Raw genomic sequence first — 23702 nt, forward strand, 5'->3', positions numbered from 1 at the left:
ATAAAATGATTGGATTAGGCTAGTGCTATCCAATACAACTTCTACAATGATGAAACATTTTATATCTGTGCTATCCAATACTATAGCTATTTGTTATATGCGATTGTTGAGCATTTTAGAATCAAACAGGTGATTAAAGTCATCTTTTCCCCTTACTTTTTCCAGTTGTAACACAATAAATCTGTTATATAATATTTTTAAAGTTTCTGCAATACTAACAATCAGTATTTCCAAGAAACACATTCTTGGTTTATAACCTCTATCTAGATGAAGGAAAAACACTTTAGGCTCTTTAAGACTTAACCCCAAATTTAACTTATTCTACTTCTTTATCAATGGCAAGAAGTTGAAAATGCTATTTCAATTATAGGAAAAAATACAATGGTAGAAGGCAGTCCAGTTTCTTTGCTAAAGAGCTGATAAACCACCATTAACATTATTAAACACTGCAGCAAGACAATAAAATACAAAGAGCTAATCCAGGTTTACAAATTTGATATTACTGAACAGTTTATAAACAAAACTACTTATGCACCATCTAGTACATGCAATTCTTTACTATTTTCTCATTAGCAGAATGTGATTAAGGTTACAAGTACCTCTCTTTACTTACCCACAAGCCACAAACTGTCCATTCCTAGATGTGGCAATGCTTAATCCATATAAACTGCCTTCATCAACAAATCTGTTAAGGCACTTTCTAGAGTTCACATCCCAAATGTAAACTTCCCCATCCCCTGAATGAAAGAGTCAAAAGAAGGTTTGATTAATTTTGCTGAACACTGAAAACCAGATGAACTGAGCATTCTTAGTCCCTCTTTAATAATACATGGTACTAAAAATAAAGAGCTACTATAAACCTCCAATTTAGAGTAAACAAATCATAGACTTTTGGTTTGAGTTGAGCTTTTAGAAGAAGCTTCCATTTTTCATTCAGATCAATTCTTGGAGCAAAATTTCAGGAGGAAGAAAAAAGACCACCCATTAGCAAAGCTCTTCCAATATCTATCAACAGGTTTTAGAATACCTAATATATAACACTAGGCGATTTAGAATACAACGGTAATAATGACGGAGGAGGAGGACATGAAGAATCAGATCACAAGGAATCTATAAATTAATTAAGATGACACACACAATTTATCTATTAGGCAGTCATTTGAATATCAAGAAATTACTAAATGTGAGCAATTAGTCAAAATAGTCTAGATAATGGAGAGTCATGTTTACAAGATAAAAGAGAATATTAAATATGAATAGACTGCAAATATTTTCATGAAAGAAATGGCCTTCTAATTGTCAAAATCTGTCCTTACTCTTTTTTCTCTCCTACAGTACTCAATACTGAGGATCACACTCTTCTCCACACCAGTAAGATACTTGTAACGACCCTACATCCATCTCAAAGATGGCTCCTCACTTTGCTCATCTCATCTGTGGATTTTGCTCCAATGTTCACCCCTCTATGCTTTACTCTTATTCTCTCAAGGAGAATTCAATGAATCTAATCATTTCAACTATCCTTTGAGAAGTAAAATTTCCCAGGCTGGAGTAAGAGGTTAGGCAGTAGTCAAATAAATTTTAAAACTTGAATAAAGCATCAAATTTTAAAACTTTTACCTTATATTTGTCTGTACGGTAATATGATAACGGAAGGTGCTGAGAGATTAGTCCAACAATAGAACAAAATGGAAAAAGAGGAGACGAAGGGCAGGAAGATCATCTAGAAAGCAACTGCATTAAATTATTAGGAGTTCAGGAAGACTTAGGGTAACAGAGGCAACAATGCACCCAAGAAGAAACAAGAAGAAAAAACTGGTTAAGTTTGAAAAGATAAAGGGTAAATTTTCTTCAACTCTCTTTTCTACCTCAAAATATTCTTTATAAGTAATTTAAAAAACATGAACAATAATCATGCCAACCACATGAAGATGAAGATGAAGAAGAGAAAAAGAAGAGGGAGGAGAACAACCACCAAAATAACAATACAGACAATCCCTAACTCACGCAAGCTGAATGTATTATGTCCCCCAAAACGCCATTATCTTTGATGAAGTCTTGTATGGGCAGGAAACGTACTGACGTTGACTGGGTTGGAGACTTGACTGGATGTTTCCATGGAGATGTGATCGCTCAACTGTGGGCGAGATCTTTCACTGTATAATTTCCATGGAGGTGTGGCCCTGCCCATTCAGCATGGGCCTTGATTAGTTTACTGGAGCAATACATAAGCTCAGACAGAAGGAGTGAGCTTGCTACAGCCAAGAGGGATACTTTGAAGAAAGTACAGGAGCTGAGAGAGGAGCTGCAGATGAGAGACAGATTAAAGATTGCCGCTGAAAGAAGACTCTTGCTCGGAGAAGCTAAAAGAGGACAAACACCCCTAAGAGCAACTAAGAGTGACATTTTTGAGGAACTGCAGCCTAGAGAGGAACATCTTGGGAGAAAGCCATTTTGAAACCAGAATTTTGGAGCAGATGCCAGCCATGTGCCTTCCCAGATAACAGAGGTTTTCAGGACACCACTGGCCATCCTCCAGTGAAGGTACCCAATTGTTGATGCATTGCCTTGGACACTTTATGGCCTTAAGACTAACTTTGTAACCAAACAAACCCCCTTTTATAAAAGCCAATCCCAGAGAGATTCCAAAAGGAACCGAGAGGACACTGGTGGGCACTCTTACGCACATATAGACAACCCTTTTTAGGTTCTAATGAATTGGAATAGCTAGCAGTAAATACCTGAAACTATAAACTAAAACGCAGAACCCATGAATCTTGAAGACAACTGTGTAAAAATGTAGCTTATGATGAGCGACAATGTGATTGGGAAAGCCATATGGACCACATTCCCCTTTGTCTAGTTTATGGATGGATGAGTATAAAAATGGGGGAAGAAAAAAAAAAAAGGGCACCCAGTGTTCTGTTTTACTTTAATTGTCCTTTTTCACTTTAATTTTTATTATTATTTTTGTGTGTGAGGTAATGAAAACGTCAAAAATTAATTTTGGTGATGAATGCACAACTATATAATGGTAATGTAAACAACTGAATGTACGCTTTGTTTTGTATGACTGCATGGTATGTGAATATATCTCAATTAAAATGAATTAAAAAAGAAAAAAAGCCAATCCATTTCTGGAATTTTGCATTCAGCAGCATTAACAAACTAGAACAAGGGTCAAATTTTAAAATCTTTACCCTGTATGTTTGTCTGTAGGGTAATGTTATAATAAAGGAAGGTGCTGAGAGATTAGCCCAACAAAATGGAAAAAGAGGAGACGAAGGGCGGGAAGATCATCTAGAAAGCAAACGCATTAAATTATTAGGAGTTTAGGAAGACTCAGGGTAAAAGAGGCAACAATGTACCCAAGAGGAAACAAAAAGAAAAAACTGGTAAGGTTGAAAAGATAAAGGGTAAATTTTCTTCAACTCTCTTTTCTACCTCAAAATATTCTTTATAAGTAATTAAAAAAAACATGAACAACATCATGCCAACCACATGAAGATGAAGAAGATGAAGAAGAGAAAAAAGGAAAGGGAGAACAGCAACCAAAATAATAATAGAGACAATCCCTAACTCAAGCAAGCTCAACTTCTAGATTACTCTTTCCTTGTTTCCGGACCTTTCTTATGGTAAATGAGACCTCCACAGCAGTGACCAAATTTGTATATTTTACATCTGCCTCCATTTCATATACCTGTTTGTACACTAAAGTTTTTGAGGGACTAATCCTAATTTTGATCCTAATTCTGAAAGTGATTTGAAAGTTTGGGGAGGAATTATCACTAACAATTTGAGTGCTTCTTAATATAGTCAGGCCTGTATCAAGCTCAGTGAAGAATATCACTATGGCCAAAGGAAGATTACCAGTTCAAACTTCCACTGAAGAATCAACCAGTCCATTTATAACAAAAGAAAACAAAACAAAACATATGTATGCAGTAAGTTTTATAAGGAGTGTTTTGTTTTACATCTTTAAATGTTTCCACATTGGCTTGTGTTGGGAGAGACAACTACTGGCTCTAAGTAGCTGTGCTCAGGTCTCCCTATGTCCCACATTTTCAACTGGCACCTCAACTGGCACTTCCAATTTGACATCCCACTGCCATGTCTAAAAACAAACCAACTCATCCTCTCTCACAAACTAAACAACTTCCTTAGTCTGTCAGGTTCATCACTCTCCAAATTACCCAGGCTCAGCTTTGTTCCCTCTTCAGTTTTCAATCAATTAGCAGGTGTTCTTTTGGTGACTATCTACCAAATCCAAATCTCTTTTTCCCTGATCACCGCAAGCAAAATAAATAAATAAATAAATCTAAAGGGACTGCAGATAATCAGAAGGCAAAGGAAATTCACCGACATTCCCATCTCACAGCAACACCTAGTATCAAGGCTTTAACACTCACCATACAGGTTTTCCTGTCTCCTAGCTCCTCTCCCTCTGACTCATTCTAAACACTGCTGCCAGTAAAATCTTTACAAAATCTGGCTTTTGACACTGTACTTCATATGTCGAGTCAAAGCCTGGTTCTTATTTTCTAAATAAGAATCTAAACTCTTCTACTTGGCTTTAAAATACCTTAATAATAGCCTTGCCTCCACCTCACCTAACTTTACCTCACTCGGCCTGGAGCAAATTACCCAAAGCTCTGTGCTTCAGAGAGTTGTCCTAAGGATTCAAAAACTGATCCACGTTAAAAATAAAACAAAACAAAACAAAAAACGAAGTGGCATAAAACAAATGCTCAGTAAGTATGAGTAAGTATGGTTATGATTACGGTTTCTCCCACACTCATAATGTCCACAGGATACCTCAGTACCTCTGCTGCCCTCTTCTTCCTCACTCCAGCTGTCCCAGGATCCAAGAGACATTTCATTAGAAACATAATTCTGAACCAATTTTTATACCTTTACTTCTCATAAAACCTATCATAATATAGGGAATATAGATGCTGCTGGCCTTCTTATATTAGCTGATTTTAAAAGAATACAAATGTAAATAATTCTGTGAAAGTTTGATCCCAGGATAAAAAACAAAAAATAAATAAAAGCTAACGCTAAAGCTAATGCTTTCTTTTAAAAAGTTTTTAAAGGTTTTTTAGAAATACTTAATGTTAACAAAAGCTCCCACCTAAGACAAAATTAAAATTATGCTAAAAAAGTCCCATGAAGACTGGAGAATTATATTCACGGGTAGAAACACTCTAATGTCTCCCTATACCAAACAGAGCATGAGCTATACTGAGATTATATAGTTGTCTCAAGTGATGGGCCTCCAGAATCCTTTGGGATAGGGAGTAAGAGTCAAAGATGACATAGGACAGTCAGAAAGGTAGAAGAGCAGTGAAGTGCAAGGTAAGAGAACACCAGGGATGTTAAAGAATTGGTCAACAGTGCTATAGAAATGTCAAGAGAGAATGGGCTCTGAATTGTTTTCAGTCAGTAATAAAGAAAATTCAAAATACCTTCTAAGTCAAAAGAATACTGCTAAAAGTCAAGGAGTGATAATTCTAAGTAACCTTCAAAAAGAAAGTAAGACTCCTACTTCACACCATACATGAATATGTCAAAATGGATCAACAACCTAAATATAAGATCTAAAACGATAAAACTCTTCGAAGAAAGCATAGGGGGAGATCTTGCTTTAGGCAATGGGTTCTAAAGACTACACCAAAACTACAATCAACAAAAGAAAAAAACAAATAAACTGGACTTCATCAAATTTAAAAACTTTGAGTATCAAAGGACAGTTTTTAAAAAGTGAAAAGACAAACTCCAGAATGGGAGAAAATCTTTAGAAATCATGTATCTGCTAAGGGTTTTAATATCCAGAATATATAAAGAATCTCTACAATTCAACAAGAAAAAGACAATTGCTGAAAAAGATAAACAACCCAATTTAAAAAATGAGCTGAGGACTTGAATAGACATTTTTTCAAAGAAGTAAATGGCCAATAAGCACATGAAATGATACTCAATGTCATTAACTATCAGAGAAATGCAAATCAAAACCACAATAACATACTACTTCACACCAAGATGGTTATTATTTTGAAAAATGGAAAATAACAAGTGTTGATGAGGACGCTCAGAAATAGGAACCCTTGTACATTGCTGTTGGGAAAGCAAAACGATGGAGCCACCATGGAAAACAGTTTGGCAGTTCCTCAGAAAGTTAAGTATAGAATTACTGTATGATCCAGCAATCCTACTTCTAGGAATAGACCCAAAAGAATTGAAAACAGTGACTCAAACAGATATTTTTACACCAATGTTCACAGCAGCATTATTCCCAAAAGCCAAAAGGTAGAAGCAACCCAAGTGCCCATCAATGGATAAATGGGTAAACAACATGTAGTATATACATACAGTGGAATATTATTCAGTCATAAAAAGGAATGAAATTCTGATACATGCAATATAACATATATGAACCTTAAAGACAGCATGTTGAGTGAAATAAGCCAGATATGAAAGGATAGATACCGTATAATTTCAATTATATAAAACACCTAGAATAAGCAAATACTTAAGAGACAGAAGGTAGATTACAGGCTATCAGGGGCTAGGGGGAGGGAGGAATATGGGCAGTTATTGCTTAATGGGTGTAGAATTTCTGTCTGGGGTGATGAAAAAGTTTTGGTAATAGACGGTGATGATGGTAGCACAACACTGTGAATGTAATTATTATCAATGATTTGTAAACATAAAAGTGGTTAAAATGAGAAATTTGTATTGTATTTGTTACCATAGTTAAAAAAAATTTTTAAACCCTTCACATAAAAAAAGGGAAAAAGTAAGTCTTAAAGTGAATCATCATTTAGATAAGTATTTTCTTCCCATTTTTTCTTCAAACACATCAATGCTGCATGTTGACATTGTTGGCCACTCATTATTACATGTTAGTAAATGAGACGGCAAATAGCAACAAAAAGTGAATTCTAAAATAAAACTGATTTTCTTACCAAAACAATAAAATCTAAAATCAAATACAGTTTTTGGTTAAATCTGAAATGTTAAACACATCCAAAGCTTCTCTTGTGTCATTAACTTAACTTACCTGAAGAGGCATATATCTTCTCACTATCCGAGGAGAATGTAGATGCTGCAACCCTTCCATTAATTTTCATGCTACCAATCAGTTCTTTAGTCTAAAAGAACGATAAGTATTACCTACCAAATTGTTAGGAGATGTATGGGAGAACCACACTGTGTAGAAGAGAAACAATCTAGAACTTAATTTTCCAACACCTAAATGACCTTGTTTTTTCCTATACTCAGAAGTTTTTCTCAACTGTCCACAACTTCTCCCGAAGTCCCACCTGTACTCCCCGACTTGAGAGGGAGATTTAAGGATACAATGAGTTATGGTCTGAGACTATCCCTAGGCTAATCTCTTATTCTAGAAAAACAAGCAACAATTAATAATGGTTCACCTTCGCTGACAGTAAATGAAAATAACCAGCAATGCCATTTATAAGCAGGAAGGACCCATCTGGGGAGACTTCGAAGCTCTTCACTATTTTCTCCTTCAAACCTAGAAAGGAGATATATCTATTAAATAAGGATTAACATGGTTTTCAATAAAGCTCTCACTTACTTACTGACAATTTATAGTTTTTTACCTTTTAAAATATCTAAGTACCTCAAATTAAACAAAAGCTAGGCTCAGACTTGGAATAACTCTGACCCCATGTGTCACCGAGTGTGACCCAAATATAAGGTCACTCTACAAAGTGCTTAACAAACTTCTTTTTTGTCCTGGTTAACATTAACCGTTTTAATTAAGGCCAGAGATTCAGCTCTCCACAGAGTAAACATAACAACTAATTTTCCCAATGTCAGCAGCTAATTAATTAAAAGGATAAATTATACTTCTTTGTTCAAAGTTTATTACCAGAAGAGAAATATTCTGCAGTTAGAGAAAGTAAAAAACACATCATTATATAAACTAGTTGCTGGCCACTTATCTAGCAACCCATGATGAGCGGGAATCTAGTCCTTAACTTTATAGGTCAAAACAAAACAAAAAACATGTGTCAGTATATTCAAGAGTTTTAGCTTCTCATCAAACCAAATCACATGAGCTATGTATATAAACCATAGCACCACTTTACTTCTATAGAGGGCCATGCTGTGCCTAAAAGACTCATACGCACTATGCAGGAGACCCCTGCTGATATCAGAATGCTTAAAAAGCCAGTTATTCATTAAACAGCTACCTAATAGAAAGAATACATAAACAATTAGTAAAACTGGCTACCTCCATGGAATGGCTAGGGAGATGGAGGGGAAGAAACTTTTTCACCTTAGACTCTTTTGTATATATTGGATTTTTTCTATTATGTGAAAATGTTGCCTAGTTGATAATACATATATTTTTTTTTAATTTTAAGTTGCTAAGAGAAAATACAATCAGAGAAAAGGGATTAAGAAAAATGTGGTGAAGTGCCCTTGTTCCCCTAAAAAATACTTTATACATTGTTCCCCTTGGAAACTGCTGGTTAAGGCTCCATACAAACCATCTCTACCCTGTTAAAAGTCTTTGTTTAAATGATTCACACTACCACCAATTGGGCATCCCACTCTAGTTCTGCCTCCCCAAAACTACATCCTAGTTCCCTTGGACGTTCCCAAAATCAATTCAAACACATTTCTAATCATTGAAGTTACTTCTGATGATGATTAATCTCCTTCACCCAGAATCTATTCCTATTAAAGAGTAATTTTAATCCCAAATTCTGGACAAACCTTATGTACTGACAACAGTATATAGATACAGTTCCAAACATTAAAAAAAAAAAAAAATTATTATTATATGAGAAGAAGGCTGGGGAGGCTAAAGCTGGAAACCCATCCAGACCTAACCCTAATGGCACAATATTGGGCAGCAAGAAGGTTGAGAGTGAACTAAAAAGTGTTAGAGCTGGACATCACAGCAGCCCCAGCAGAGATACAAACTGTATGGCATCCTAGTATCAGCAACAGTGAACAAAGTTCCATTATACTGTGCAGAATCAGTGGAAACACAGACCCAATGCAGCAGCAACAGAGACAAAGTATCAGAGGACCCACTACACATTCCACTGCTGAGTAAGTCTGTTGTCTGGGGGCAATTCAGAAGGTAGGGGGGTTGTTCTCAAGAAGGAAATAGTAGACTCCCAACAAATAAGGACAGGTAGTTCTTTTAGCAAATAGTTAGAAAAAAAATAAGAAAGAAGACTGTATTTTCACTCAAAGCTTTCAGTGCAAAACTCAACAGTGATATTAAGTGCTACTACAGCATTACAATTGCTTTCTACAAATGCCGGACCTTTCAAAATAGAGACTAGATAAAACTTATATGACCTTGGGAAAGAAAATGAAATGCTTTCAAGTTGTAAGATATACCCACCTGTGGATGCAACTTTCAAGTCAACCACCGAGTAAATGGTAACAGGAATGACAGATTTAATTAGAATATAGTCAAATTCTATACAAAGGCAAGTGGATGACTGTGATCTGATAAATTATATGCTGTTCCTAACAATGATGGCAGTTACCATTTATTGAGCATTTACTAGGTGGTAGGCACTGTGCTAGAAGCCTTTAAAAAAATAATTTCTTTTAGTATTTATGGTCCTTGGAATTTAAAGAAAGGCTCAGCGATAACTGAACATAATGCCTACAATCAAAATGGCTGTCCAACTGATCAATTTGATTCCCAAATGGTCAAATTCCTTTTGTTATATGTTTACTCATAACAAGACATATCTCTGAAGAATTGTCTTTTTAAATAATGCAAAAGAAACTGGTTCTAGAGTTCGAATCAGTAATCCGGAGTTCTCAACCTTTTCTGTGCCCTGGACCTTCTGACAGTATGACAAAGCCCCTTCTCAGAATAAGGGTAGTTGAATACATTCACAATTGAAGAAAATGCTCAATTTCAGTTAGAGGTGAATAAAAATAAAGATGTAATGTCTTCCTATCCAACTTCACAGACCCCTGAATTCTTTCAAGGGAAGTGCAATGGTCCATGGATCACAGGTTATGAACCCGATAGGTTAATGGAATGCACCGTTTGGAACAACTCTGTATTCTTCATTTTTCAAACTAGCATTTATGATAACCAACAGTTCGCATACATATTAAGACTTGCATGTCCCAACTAGTTAGGAAGTTTTCCCCTTGGTGTTTTATACTGATGAGAAAACTAAGAAAAGAGCTCAATAACATACCCACAGAAACCGAAATACATTTGATTTATCACTACTATTATCATTACCAAATTATGCTTATTGAAGAAAGAGGAGAAAGGGAAACATTAAAGGGAAAGATGAATGCCATGTCTCAGAAGAAGCCAGTGATTGACCACTCCTGCAAATGTAGCAGATCCAGGATAAAGGTCACTAATATGTATTTAGTCATTCCCTGGTTTGTCTTTCCCAACCTGATGCAAGACGTGGAAGGACCAAGGCCCATTCCTCTTGATTACCGAAATGATATGTGAAAATAACTACTATGTGTAGTTAAGTGGAATTAAGGTTTTCTAGCTCCCAAGCTCATGCTCTTTCTGCTGTGTAAATATTTAATTGCTTTTCTGGTGCAGGGGAATATGTATTTCCAAACTGAGCATCTCCTATAGTAAGTGCTTAATAAATAAGTCAGTTCACCGGTTTTCTTCAAACGTAACAACAAGATGACAATTTTCTAAATACTGTAACTAAAGGAACTCATTTTTTTAAGAATCTTGGGGTGGGGGGTGGTTATAAATACTGTTAAATGAGCTCATCTTGGGTGGGAGGAATAAGCAGCTGTGTTCAACAGAAACCTTACCTCTTACTTGATGCACAGGAATTAACTTTCCAGCCAACATATCATAGACATAAAGGACCTTGCTGTGACTACTTGTGGCTAAAACCTCTTCTCCATTAGCACTAAAACGGGCCTTAAAAATTGGAAACTTTTCCAAATAAATGCTCTGGATTTTAGGATTTGTTTTTCCATCAACCTATTAAGGGAGTAGAAAACATTTCTTTTGGTTATTTCCATGGATCTATATCCTGGTTGTAAACACTTTTCACCACAAATTTTCATTTTAAAATGCATACCTGAAACAGCGATATAGAGTTATCTAATCCAGCAACCATCACAACTTGTGCACAAGGATGGAACTGCACAGATGAGATCTGAGCAGTAGTAGGACGTTCAGCATTAGCATGCTGGCAGTTCTTCATCTACGGAAAAGTCAAACTGTAATTTTATTTATCCAAATGGGTTAACATTATTTTCTATGGCCCATGAAGATGACATTATATAGTAGTTTAGACAAGTCAATGGAATGGTAACCAGAAGACCACAGCTCTGGCACCAACTAGCAAGTCACTTACTATAGTAGATTCCATTTTTATCATCAATGAAATGAAAGGATGAATCATTAAGGTCCTTTCAGCATCTAGAAGTTTAAATTTATTAAGCATTCTTGGAGTACGAGTATACAGTCACTTCTGCAAAATGCACAAGTGAATAAAAGAAGTTGACTTCCAGGGAAATTTTACTTAAAAATTTTACTTTATTATCTCTGCATTTATGGTACAAAACAAGGGCCACTATGTGGCCATCCCACAGTTCTATGGTTGACATGGGTTGCTCATACTCTCCTTTCAGGGTATGTAACAACTAGTTTACAGTAATGAGAATCACAAACACCAACTAGACTCTCTTCAGCTATTTCTTTTGTTTTTATGGATTATTCCTCCTGCATTAAAATTTCAATTATTTTATTTAAAAAAGCACAGATTAATATATGTTTAGTTTTATAACCAATGAAGTTAAATTTTCATGGTAACTAAATTTTCAATGAAGGTGAAATCCCCCGTTCAGGGGCTGAATGAACTGTCCTCATAAGGTAAGGAGAGTCAGAATTATTCTATCTCCTAGTAATTTACCAAAATAGGTTCCCTCTCCTCATCTAAATACACATGCCAGTGTTTTATAAGCAGGCAAAACAGCTACATCATAGAGACAGCTGTTCATCTGACAACTATTTAACTTTGGCACTGTGCTAGGTAGGCAGGCAGTTGATTGCCACAATGAATACACTGGACACAGAGGTGACTTAGAAAGCAACCAGCACAGGCCACCTTAGGTACAATGGCCAGGAAAGCCTTGCTACAGTGCCATCTGCACTGAAAGATAACAATGAGTCAGCCATGAGCAGTGCTTGAAGGACACACAGGCAGAAGGAACAACAAGAACAAGGTTCAGTGGCAGAAAAGGACTTGGCAGGTTCAAGAGAGAAGGCTGGCATGGTTCAACAATGAAATGAGGGGTAATGAGGTCTGAGATGAGGTTGAAGAAGTAGGAAGAAGCCAGACCGTGAAGGAGAGTGTAGACTATAAGGAATTTAGAAGAGTTCTAAAAGCAATGAAAAGTGACACGACCAGGTATTTTATATTTAAAAAAATCCCTCCAGCTATTGTATGAAGAATGAGGTAGGAAGAGGTCAAGTGGAAGTAGGGAGACCAGTTACAAAGCTACAGCAGTACCCCAGGTGAGCAATGAGAACGGTGTGGACTAGGCCGGTGCCAGTGGAAATGAAGAGAAATGCAAAGAGAGGAATCAAAAAGGACTGCCAGAAGATTCCTGGAGAGATAATTTAGTACCTCTTGATTCTTTTTAAAAAAGAAAAAGAAAACTTAACAAACATTTAGGACAACAAAATCACAAAAAACACATTTATCCCATACATAATAAAAATCCATATATCTGTAACTGGGAAGCAGAATGGATTTCAGAGGTAAGCAGCTGGACAGGCCCCAACTTCACTGACTCTCACCTTCAAGATGCCTCTTGGAAGAGAAGTTGATGTGGATAAGAAATTTCCAGTTCTTTGCAACAAGTCATCTTCATCCTCTTCACTTTCATCTAATTCAAACAAACCCACAAGGCTCTTTAGAATGAATCCAATTGTCATTTTCTTATTCCAAACTTCTACATTTCACCGTTCAACTTCCCTCCCAACCTTCCAATTCCAATCACCTTTTTGAAGCTGTAATTGGTAAAAGCAAAACATCAAAATACAATTGAAAGTATTTCAAAATACAACTGAAAAGTACCATAAAACTCCTAGAAGATAATGTAGGAAAACATCTTCAAGACCTTGTATTAGGAGGCCACTTCCTAGACTTTACACCCAAAGCACAAGCAACAAAAGAGAAAATAGATAAATGGGAACTCCTCAAGCTTAGAAGTTTCTGCACCTCAAAGGAATTTCTCAAAAAGGTAAAGAGGCAGCCAACTCAATGGGAAAAAATTTTTGGAAACCATGTATCTGACAAAAGACTGATATCTTGCATATACAAAGAAATCCTACAACTCAATGACAATAGTACAGACAGCCCAATTATAAAATGGGCAAAAGATATGAAAAGACAGTTCTCTGAAGAGGAAATACAAATGGCCAAGAAACACATGAAAAAATGTTCAGCTTCACTAGCTATTAGAGAGATGCAAATTAAGACCACAATGAGATACCATCTAACACCGGTTAGAATGGCTGCCATTAAACAAACAGTAAACTACAAATGCTGGAGGGGATGTGGAGAAATTGGAACTCTTATTCATTGTTGGTGGGACTGTATAATGGTTCAGCCACTCTGGAAGTCAGTCTGGCAGTTCCTTAGAAAACTAGATATAGAGCTACCATTCGATCCAGCGATTGCACTCCTCGGTATATACCCGGAAGATCGGAAAGCAGTGACACGAACAGATATCTGCACGCCAATGTTCATAGCAGCATTATTCACAATTGCCAAGAGATGGAAACAACCCAAATGTCCTTCAACAGATGAGTGGATAAATAAAATGTGGTATATACACACGATGGAATACTACGCGGCAGTAAGAAGGAACGATCTGGTGAAACATATGACAACATGGATGAACCTTGAAGACATAATGCTGAGCGAAATAAGCCAGGCACAAAAAGAGAAATATTATATGCTACCACTAATGTGAACTTTGAAAAATGTAAAACAAATGGTTTATAATGTAGAATGTAGGGGAACTAGCAGTAGAGAGCAATTAAGGAAGGGGGAACAATAATCCAGGAAGAACAGATAAGCTATTTAACGTTCTGGGGATGCCCAGAAATGACTATGGTCTGTTAATTTCTGATGGTTGTAGTAGGAACAAGTTCACTGAAATGTTGCTATATTATGTAACTTTCTTGGGGTGGAGTAGGAACATGTTGGAAGTTAAGCAGTTATCTTAGGTTAGTTGTCTTTTTCTTACTCCCTTGCTATGGTCTCTTTGAAATGCTCTTTTATTGTATGTTTGTTTTCTTTTTAACTTTTTTTTTCATACAGGTGATTTGAAAAAAGAAGGGAAAGTTAAAAAAAAAAAAAAAAAAAAAAAAAAGATGTAGTGCCCCCTTGAGGAGCCTGTGGAGAATGCAGGGGTATTCGCCTACCCCACCTCCATGGTTGCTAACATGACCACAGACATAGGGGACTGGTGGTTGGATGGGTTGAGCCCTCTACCATAAGTTTTACCCTTGGGAAGACGGTTGCTGCAAAGGAGAGGCTAGGCCTCCCTGTATCTGTGCCTAAGAGTCTCCTCCTGAATGCCTCTTTGTTGCTCAGATGTGGCCCTCTCTCTCTGGCTAAGCCAACTTGAAAGGTGAAATCGCTGCCCTCCCCCCTACGTGGGATCAGACACCCAGGGGAGTGAATCTCCCTGGCAACGTGGAATATGACTCCCGGGGAGGAATGTAGACCCGGCATCGTGGGACAGAGAACATCTTCTTGACCAAAAGGGGGATGTGAAAGGAAATGAAATAAGCTTCAGTGGCAGAGAGATTCCAAAAGGAGCCGAGAGGTCACTCTGGTGGGCACTCTCATGCACACTTTAGACAACCCTTTTTAGGTTCTAAAGAATTGGGGTAGCTGGTGGTGGATACCTGAAACTATCAAACTACAACCCAGAACCCATGAATCTCGAAGACAGTTGTATAAAAATGTAGCTTATGAGGGGTGACAATGGGATTGGGAAAGCCATAAGGACCAAACACCACTTTGTCTAGTTTATGGATGGATGCGTAGAAAAATAGGGGAAGGAAACAAACAGACAAAGGTACCCAGTGTTCTTTTTTACTTCAATTGCTCTTTTTCACTCTAATTATTATTCTTGTTATTTTTGTGTGTGTGCTAATGAAGGTGTCAGGGATTGATTTAGGTGATGAATGTACAACTATGTAATGGTACTGTAAACAATCGAAAGTACAATTTATTTTGTATGACTGCGTGGTATGTGAATATATCTCAATAAAATGATGATTAAAAAAAAAAAAAAAAAACTTTGCAGGAAAATAGAGAGGACTGAAGCTAAAAAAAAAAAAAAAAAAAAAAATAAAAAAAATAAAAAAAAAAAAAAAAGATGTAGTGCCCCCTTGAGGAGCCTGTGGAGAATGCAGGGGTATTCGCCTACCCCACCTCCATGGTTGCTAACATGACCACAGACATAGGGGACTGGTGGTTTGATGGGTTGAGCCCTCTACCATAAGTTTTACCCTTGGGAAGACGGTTGCTGCAAAGGAGAGGCTAGGCCTCCCTGTATTTGTGCCTAAGAGTCTCCTCCTGAATGCCTCTTTGTTGCTCAGATGTGGCCCTCTCTCTCTGGCTAAGCCAACTTGAAAGGTGAAATCACTGCCCTCCCCCCTACGTGGGATCAGACACCCAGGGAAGTGAATCTCCCTGGCAACGTGGAATATGACTCCCAGGGAGGAATGTAGACCTGGCACCGTGGGACGGAGAACATCTTCTTGACCAAAAGGGGGATGTGAAAGGAAATGAAATAAGCTTCAGTGGCAGAGAGATTCCAAAAGGAGCCGAGAGGTCACTCTGGTGGGCACTCTTATGCACACTTTAGACACCCCTTTTTAGGTTCTAAAGAATTGGGGTAGCTGGTGGTGGATACCTGAAACTATCAAACTACAACCCAGAACCCATGAATCTCGAAGACAGTTGTATAAAAATGTAGCTTATGAGGGGTGACAATGGGATTGGGAAAGCCATAAGGACCAAACACCACTTTGTCTAGTTTATGGATGGATGTGTAGAAAAGTAGGGGAAGGAAACAAACAGACAAAGGTACCCAGTGTTCTTTTTTACTTCAATTGCTCTTTTTCACTCTAATTATTATTCTTGTTATTTTTGTGTGTGTGCTAATGAAGGTGTCAGGGATTGATTTAGGTGATGAATGTACAACTATGTAATGGTACTGTAAACAATCGAAAGTACAATTTGTTTTGTATGACTGCGTGGTATGTGAATATATCTCAATAAAATGATGATTTAAAAAAAAAAAAAATACAACTGAAAAGGGAAAAAAATAGCAAAGAGCTCAAGATACAGGGTTAAAATAAAAATTTCACTCTGGGATGAAAGACATATATAAATGGTGATTAAAACAAAAAGAAATCAAGTAAAGTTGAAATAAAGCCAGCATTTCATTTAAAAAGACCAAGCTTGTAACTATAGCAAAATGGACAATAGGTGAAAAATCGAGCTTAACAATACATATGAAGAATAACTATATCTTTTCAGTTCACTAAAAGGTCAATGTCAGCAAACTGTGTATCATAATTTCAAAGAGAGTTAAAAGGGTTTCTTTTCCCAAAGAGATAATGAATGGTTCTAGTAAAGGTAGTTGAGAAACTGAACAGTTTTTAAAAGACTCATGGGGCAAATGGGGAACAAACTAGAGCAGGGAGCCCTCGGAGTTTTTTGAGGGGGTCTGGCAAACCCACCCAGACTGGGATCACAGAAGGCTATATCCTAGGATTAAGGGTGAAATTAAAGCATGGTAAGAAAATCTTCCAGGGACTGAAACTCAGCTTTGAATCAACACACACACACACACCCCACTGATTACAATGCTCTCAGATTCGTTAACCTTGCCCAGTCACTACCAAAAATGAACAAATGTTCTCTAAAGAAAGATATCATCAATCTAGGCCTCTGATTAATCAACAGAATTACCATATATAATGTCTAGCATTCAATGAAAAATAACCAGGTCAATAGTGACAAAATAAGATAACTGAAACAAAAAGGAAAATTTAGACAACTGCCAGAAGGGATCCAGATAATGGGGTTATGGCCATGCCCCAGTCATGATGAGCGAGATGCTGAAGGATTGTCCGCAGTTAGAAAATTTGAACAACCAATAAGAACTGGCAAAAACATCTTCCTCAAAGTTCCTGAAAACAGATAAAGGGCTGCAGTAACAGGGTGAGCACCAAATCAAGGAAAAGGCTACTTGAAAGCAGTAGGGGGTAAGATGACAGAGTAGGGAGCTTCAAGACTCAGTTCGTCCTCCAGGGCAGGTAGTAAACAGCCAGGAACTGTCTGAAACAACTGTTTAGGTACTCTGGAGACCAGGAGAACATTGTACAATATCCAGAGAAGAGCAGAAGAAACAGACTGATAACCTGCAGTGAAGAGCTGTAAAATCTCCACACTGTGGAGGCTGGTATCCATCCCCAACTCTTGCAGCAGGACATGCCAGGATCCAGTCCCTGACTGGAAATAAGTCCTCTTCCCCAAGAACAAGGGGTGGCATGGCTGAGCAATGACCATGGCTTTTGATTAGCAAATTCAGAACACTGGGTCCCAGCTCTGAGGGCAGCCACAGTTTTAACCAGTTCAGGACAAAAAGCAGCCAGCAGTCTCTGTTTCAACCCTACCCCGACAGGGATGGAAGAGGGGGGAAATTTAAAGTCAGAGTGCCTTCTCAGAGCTGCGAGGAACCAGTTTGCAAAAGGGCAGCTCTCCCCCAAGAACAATGACGAGGCAGGGGGAAGGGTATGGCCCTGCACCGTTTGTGGCTTTTGACCAGTGAATTCAGATTGCTGGCTCCCAGCTCTGTGATAGGGTTTCAACCCACCCCAGACAAAAGCAGCCGGAAGCCTCTGTTTCAATTCCACCCCCCACCAACACCAGGTGGAATCGGTTGAGACTTAAAGGCACAATAACACCTTAAGACTGCAGGGAACAGATTGGGCTGAACAGCACCAACAGCTGGAAGGCCAGGAAAGCACAGATTTGGGGAGCAATCAAAGAGAAGTTTGGCATCCTTCCAGGTCTCCTCCCCAGGGCACTTTGAAACCAATCTACACCCCTTTCTTGGGTCCCCGGCCCTTTGGACTGGGAAATGCTGACTTGGAAATTCCTCTCCGGGGTGACCCTCCTCCCAGAATTTGCTTTCCTGGCAAAAGCAGCTAGAAACAACAAAAGGACTGTTACAAAACTATAGAGGTAAATCTAAAATAAATAGGACAGATCAACATTCCAAGACAAGGAACAGAGGAAAGAAAGCTTTCCCCTGGGGGTGAAACAACTGCACAAATAGTGCTATCTCAAAAACTGTACCATATATCCAGGGCAAGAATAATATGAAAAAGTCTGATCCGTTAAACACAAGTTATTCTTAAGGTCTACAATAAGGTGAACCAAGTCAAAAAAGTACCTTCACACAAAGCCAGTCCTAAGCAAGAGAAACTGGCCTCCAGAGTAAATTCATCAAGATATGTGATGCCTAGACACCAGCAAAAAATCACAACCCATACTAAGAAACAAGATATGGCCCAGTCAAGGGAACAAGTTAAAACTTTAAAGTTACAACTAATCAAAGATGTTCAAACAAATCTAAATCAAATCAAGGAAATGAAGGAAAATATGTTTAAAGAGATAAAGAAAATTAGGAAGACACTGTGTGAGCACAAAGAATTTGAAAACATAAAAAGAAACATAACAGAAATGATGAATGAAATACACAATAGAAGGGATTAAAAATACACTAAAGGCATACAACAGGAGATCTGAACAGGCAGAAGAAATAATCGACGAGCTAGAAAACAGGACAGATGAAATCTTTCAGAAGAACAGATAGAGAAAAGAATGGGGAAATTGAGCAGATTCAGGGATCTGAATGGCAGCATGAACAGCACAAATGTGTCATGGGTGTTGCAGAAGAAGAGAAGAGAAAAGGGGCAAAAAGAATATGTGAAGAAATAATGGCTGAAAATTTCCCAACTCTTATGAAGGACATAAATATACATGTTCAAAAAGCACAATGTACTACAAACAGAATAAATCCTAACAGACCTACTACAAAATACACACTAATCAGAAGGCCGAACACCATACATAAGGAGAAAATCCTAAAAACAGTAAGAGAAAAGCATTTTGTTACATACAAGGGAAAGGCAATAAGGCTAAGTGCCAATTCTCATCAGAAACCATGGAGGCAAGAAGGCACTGGAAGAGAAAGATAGCCAGTCAAGAATTCTTTATCCATCAAAACTGTCCTTCAAAAATGAGGGAGAGTTTAAAATATTCACAGATAAACAGAAACTAAGAGAATCTGTCAACAAGAGACCTGCCCTGCAAGAAGTACTAAAGAGAGTTCTGCAGGCTGAAAGAAAAAGACAGGAAAGAAAGGTTTGGAGGAGACTGTTGAAATGAAGATTATCAGTAAGGGTAACTAAAAGGGTAAAAAGAGAGACAAAAATAAGATATGATATATAAAAATCAAAGGATAAAATCAAAGTACCGCCTATACATGTTATCATTGAATGTTCACGGATTAAGATCCCCAATCAAAGACACAGATTGGCAAATGGATTAAAAAAAAAAAAACTGTCTACAGGAGACTCACTTTAAACCCAAGGACACAAATAGGTTGAAACTGAAAGGTTGGGGAAAAAAAATTCCATACCAAACAGTATTCAAAAAAGAGCTGGGGCAGATATACTATTATTGGACAAAATAGACTTCAAATGAAAAGCTGTTAAAAGACACAAAGAAGGGCACAATATATTAATAAAAGGGGCAATCCAACCAAGCAGAAATATCAATCATAAATATTTACGCACCTGACCAAGGTGCCCCAAAATACATGAGGCAAACACTGGCAAATGTGAAAGTAGAAGACATCTCTATGGTAATAGCTGGAGACTTCAACACACCAATCTCACCAATACATAGAATATCTGGGCAGAAGCTCAACAAGGAAACAGAACTTGAATAATATGATAAATAACTAGATCTAACAGACATATACAGAGCATTCACCCCAAAACAGCAGGATATACATTCTTCTCAAGTGCTCACGGATCATTCTCCAGGATAGACCACATGTTGGGTCACAAACAAATCTCAACAAATTCTGAAACACTGAAATTATACAAAGCACTCCCTCTGACCATAATGGAATGAAATTGGAAATCAACTAACAGGCAGAGAATCAGAAAATTCACAAATATGTGGATAAACAACATACTCATAAACAATCAGTTGGTCAAAGAAGAAATTACAAGAGAAATAAGTAAATATTCCGAGACAAAGAAAACAAGAATACAACATATTAAAACTCATGAGATGCAGCGAAGGCAGCACAGAAAGGGAAATTTATATTCCTAAATGCCTATATTAAAGAAGAAGAAAGAGCTAAAATCAAATACCTAACTGCACACCTGAAGTAACTAGAAAAATGACAGCAAACTAATCCCAAAGCAAGCAAAAGGAAATAAAGATTAGAGCAGAAATAAATGCAATCAAGAATAAAAAAAAAAAAAGAGAGAGAATCAAGAAAACCAAAAGTTAGTTCTTTGGGAAGAGCAATAAAATTGGCAAACTCTTAGTTAGACTGACAAAGAAAAGAAAAGACAATGCAAATAAATAAAATTAGAAATGAGAAGAGGGACCTCATACTAATTCAACAAAATTAAAAAGGATAAGAGGATGCTTTGAACAACTGTATGCCAACAAATCAGACAACTTAGATGAAATGGACAAATTCCTGGAAATACATGAACAACCAACACTGACTCTAGAAGGGAAAGTAGACTTCAAAAGACCAATTACAAGTAAAGATTGTATTAGTCATCAAAAACCTCCCAACAAAGAGAGCCCAGCACCAGAAGGCTTCACAGGGGAATTCTCCAAATCATTCCAAGAAGAATTAATACCAATTGTGCACAAACTCTTTCAAAAACTGAAGACGAGGAAACACTACCTACCTTACTCATTCTGTGAAGCCAACGTCCCCATAATACCAACGCAAGTCAGAGACACTACAAGAAAGTTACAGACCAATTTTTCTAATGAATGTAGATGCAAAAATGCTCAACAAAATACTTGAAAATTGAATCCAACAACACATTAAAAGAATTATACACTATGATCAAGTGGGTTTTATCCCACGTATGTTAGGATGGTTCAATACAAGAAAATCAATTAATATACCACATTAACAAATCAAAGGGGAAAAACCACATGGCCATCTTGTTTGATGCAGAAATGGCACCTGACAAAATCCAGCATACTTTCTTGATAAAAACACTCCAGAAGATAGAAACAGAAGGAACATTCCTCAACTTGCTAAACGGCATATACGAAAAACCCACAGCCAGTAATGGGGAGAGCCTTCCCGCTAAGATACAGAACACAACAAGAACACCCACTGGTCACCACTGCTGTTCAACATTGTGCTAGAAGTTCTAGCTAGAGCAGTTAGGCAAGAAACAGAAATAAAAGGCATCCAATTGGAAAGGAAGAGCAAAACATTCTCTATTTGCAGATGACATGATCCTGTATACAGAAAGTCCCGAAAAGTCTACAACAAAGCTACTAGAGCTAACAAACAAGTTCAGCAAAGTGGTGGGATTCAAGATCAACACACAAAAATCAGAAATGTTTCTATACACAAGTAATGAGCAGTCTGAGGAGGAAATCAAGAAAAACAATTCCATTTACAACGGCAGCTGAAAGAATCAAGTATCTAGGAATAAATTTAATAAATTTAATCAAGGAGCAGAGAGAATATTCAAAGAAATGATGGCTGAAAATTTCCCAAATTTAACAAAATACATGAATATAACACCCAAAATGCTCAATGAACTCTAAACAGAACAAACCCAAATAGACAGACACCATAACAAGGTTCAAAATTTAGCCAGTGATTGGGAACGCAGAATGGTGCAACCACTCTGGAAGACAGTGTGAGGTTCCTCAGGAAGCTAAGTATAGATTTGCCATATAACCCAGCTATTCCACTGCTAGGTATATACTCAGAGGAACTGAAACTTAAGACACAAACAGACATTTGTAAACCAATGTTTACTGCAGCATTATTCACGATTGCCAAGAGATGGAAACAGCTCAAATGTCCACCAACAGACAAGTGGGTAATAAACTGTGGTATATACACATGATGGAATATTATGCAGCTGTAAGGCAGAATAAAGACATGGATCATACAATAACGTGGATGAGGCTTGAGGACATTATGTTGAGTGAAGTTAGCCAGAAACAAAAGGACAGATACCGTATGCTCTCACTAATACAAACAAACATTAATAAACAAACTTTGAGAGTTAAAAGCTGACAACACAGGCTACCAGGAGATAGAAAGAGGGTAGAGATTGGGCATTTGATGCTGAAGGACTACAGAATGTTTAGCAGGATTGATTACATAGATCCAGAAATAGATAGCATTTGTTTTACTGTGTGATGGTACACAGTATTTGAAGTACACCAAACAAAGATGTCTGTGAGTAAAGGTGAAAGAGATGGGATAGGAGAATGTATGACACCAGAAGTAAAGACAGATGATAAAGACTGGGACTGTGTAACTTGGCAAAAACTGGAGTGGCCAATGACTGTTACTAAATGTACAAATATAAAAACGTTTTTATACGTGGAGAGCAAATGAATGTAAACCATGCAGAGTGTTGAAAAAAGGATGGTATTTGGGAAAAAACATAACCAAAGCAAAATGGAGTCTATGGTCAACAGTAACATTCTAATATGCTTCCATTAAATGTAACAAAGGCAATATACCAAAGCTAAGTGTGTATGAGAGGGGGAAATAGGGGAGGGATATGAGATTCTTGGTAGTGGTGGTGTTTTCTGTCCTTACTATTATACAGTATTGTATGACATGTTATTTTTCTCCTTATCATCTTTTCTATTATTTGCTTTAAAAAAAAAAAAAAACCTTTTTTTTGTAGTAATCAATATGTTCAAGTGCTGATTGTGGTGATAAATGTACAACTTTATGATGATACTGTGAACGACTGACTGCAAACTGTGGATAAATGTATGGTATGTGAACATAACTCAATAAAATTGTAGGAAAAAATATAAATAGGAGTAAAAGTGTTGGAGAAAACATGGAAAGAGGGATGTACCTATCTACTGTTGATGAGCAGGCAGAATGGTGTAGCCTTTCTGGAGGTCAGTGTCGTGGTTCCACAAAAAAGCTAAGTACGTGGGGGCCATAAGATCCTGCAGCCTCATTATGGAGTATGTAATTGGAAGATCTGACAACAGTCACGAACAGACATTTACACACTGGTGTTCATGGAGGTAGTATTCATGATCTGCAATGGGTGGAGGTGGCCTAAGAGTGCATATACTGAGGAACAGAATGATGAACTGTGGTGTATGCATGCAATGGAATATTGAGCAACTACAAGGAGTGAAGCTGTGAGACACACAATGAGATGAATGGATCCTGTACACAGCATTTTGAGTAAAGTACGCCAGAAACAAAGGCAAATACTATAATGCCTTACCAATATGGACTAACTACAATGTGTAAACTCAGAATTGAATCTTAGAACACAGTCTAAGAGGGGAACGATTCCTGTA

At 37.4% G+C, this 23702-nt stretch overlaps 1 protein-coding gene across 1 annotated transcript in view; it reads right to left on the reverse strand.

Moving 5' to 3' along the window:
- The window catches only part of UTP18 (UTP18 small subunit processome component), a 50860-nt gene that overhangs the window by 14574 nt on the left and 12584 nt on the right, over window positions 1–23702 (reverse strand). Inside the window, exons 5-10 of the mRNA XM_037809721.1 lie at window positions 12821–12909; window positions 11094–11219; window positions 10819–10993; window positions 7440–7540; window positions 7064–7154; window positions 614–737 (exon numbers count right to left, since the gene is read on the reverse strand). Of these exons, the coding sequence (XP_037665649.1) occupies window positions 614–737; window positions 7064–7154; window positions 7440–7540; window positions 10819–10993; window positions 11094–11219; window positions 12821–12909 (706 nt within the window). The remainder of the gene's footprint in view (window positions 1–613; window positions 738–7063; window positions 7155–7439; window positions 7541–10818; window positions 10994–11093; window positions 11220–12820; window positions 12910–23702) is intronic.

Source organism: Choloepus didactylus, chromosome 18, assembly GCF_015220235.1.
Source record: "Choloepus didactylus isolate mChoDid1 chromosome 18, mChoDid1.pri, whole genome shotgun sequence".
In the NCBI taxonomy this organism is placed as follows: domain Eukaryota; kingdom Metazoa; phylum Chordata; class Mammalia; order Pilosa; family Megalonychidae; genus Choloepus; species Choloepus didactylus.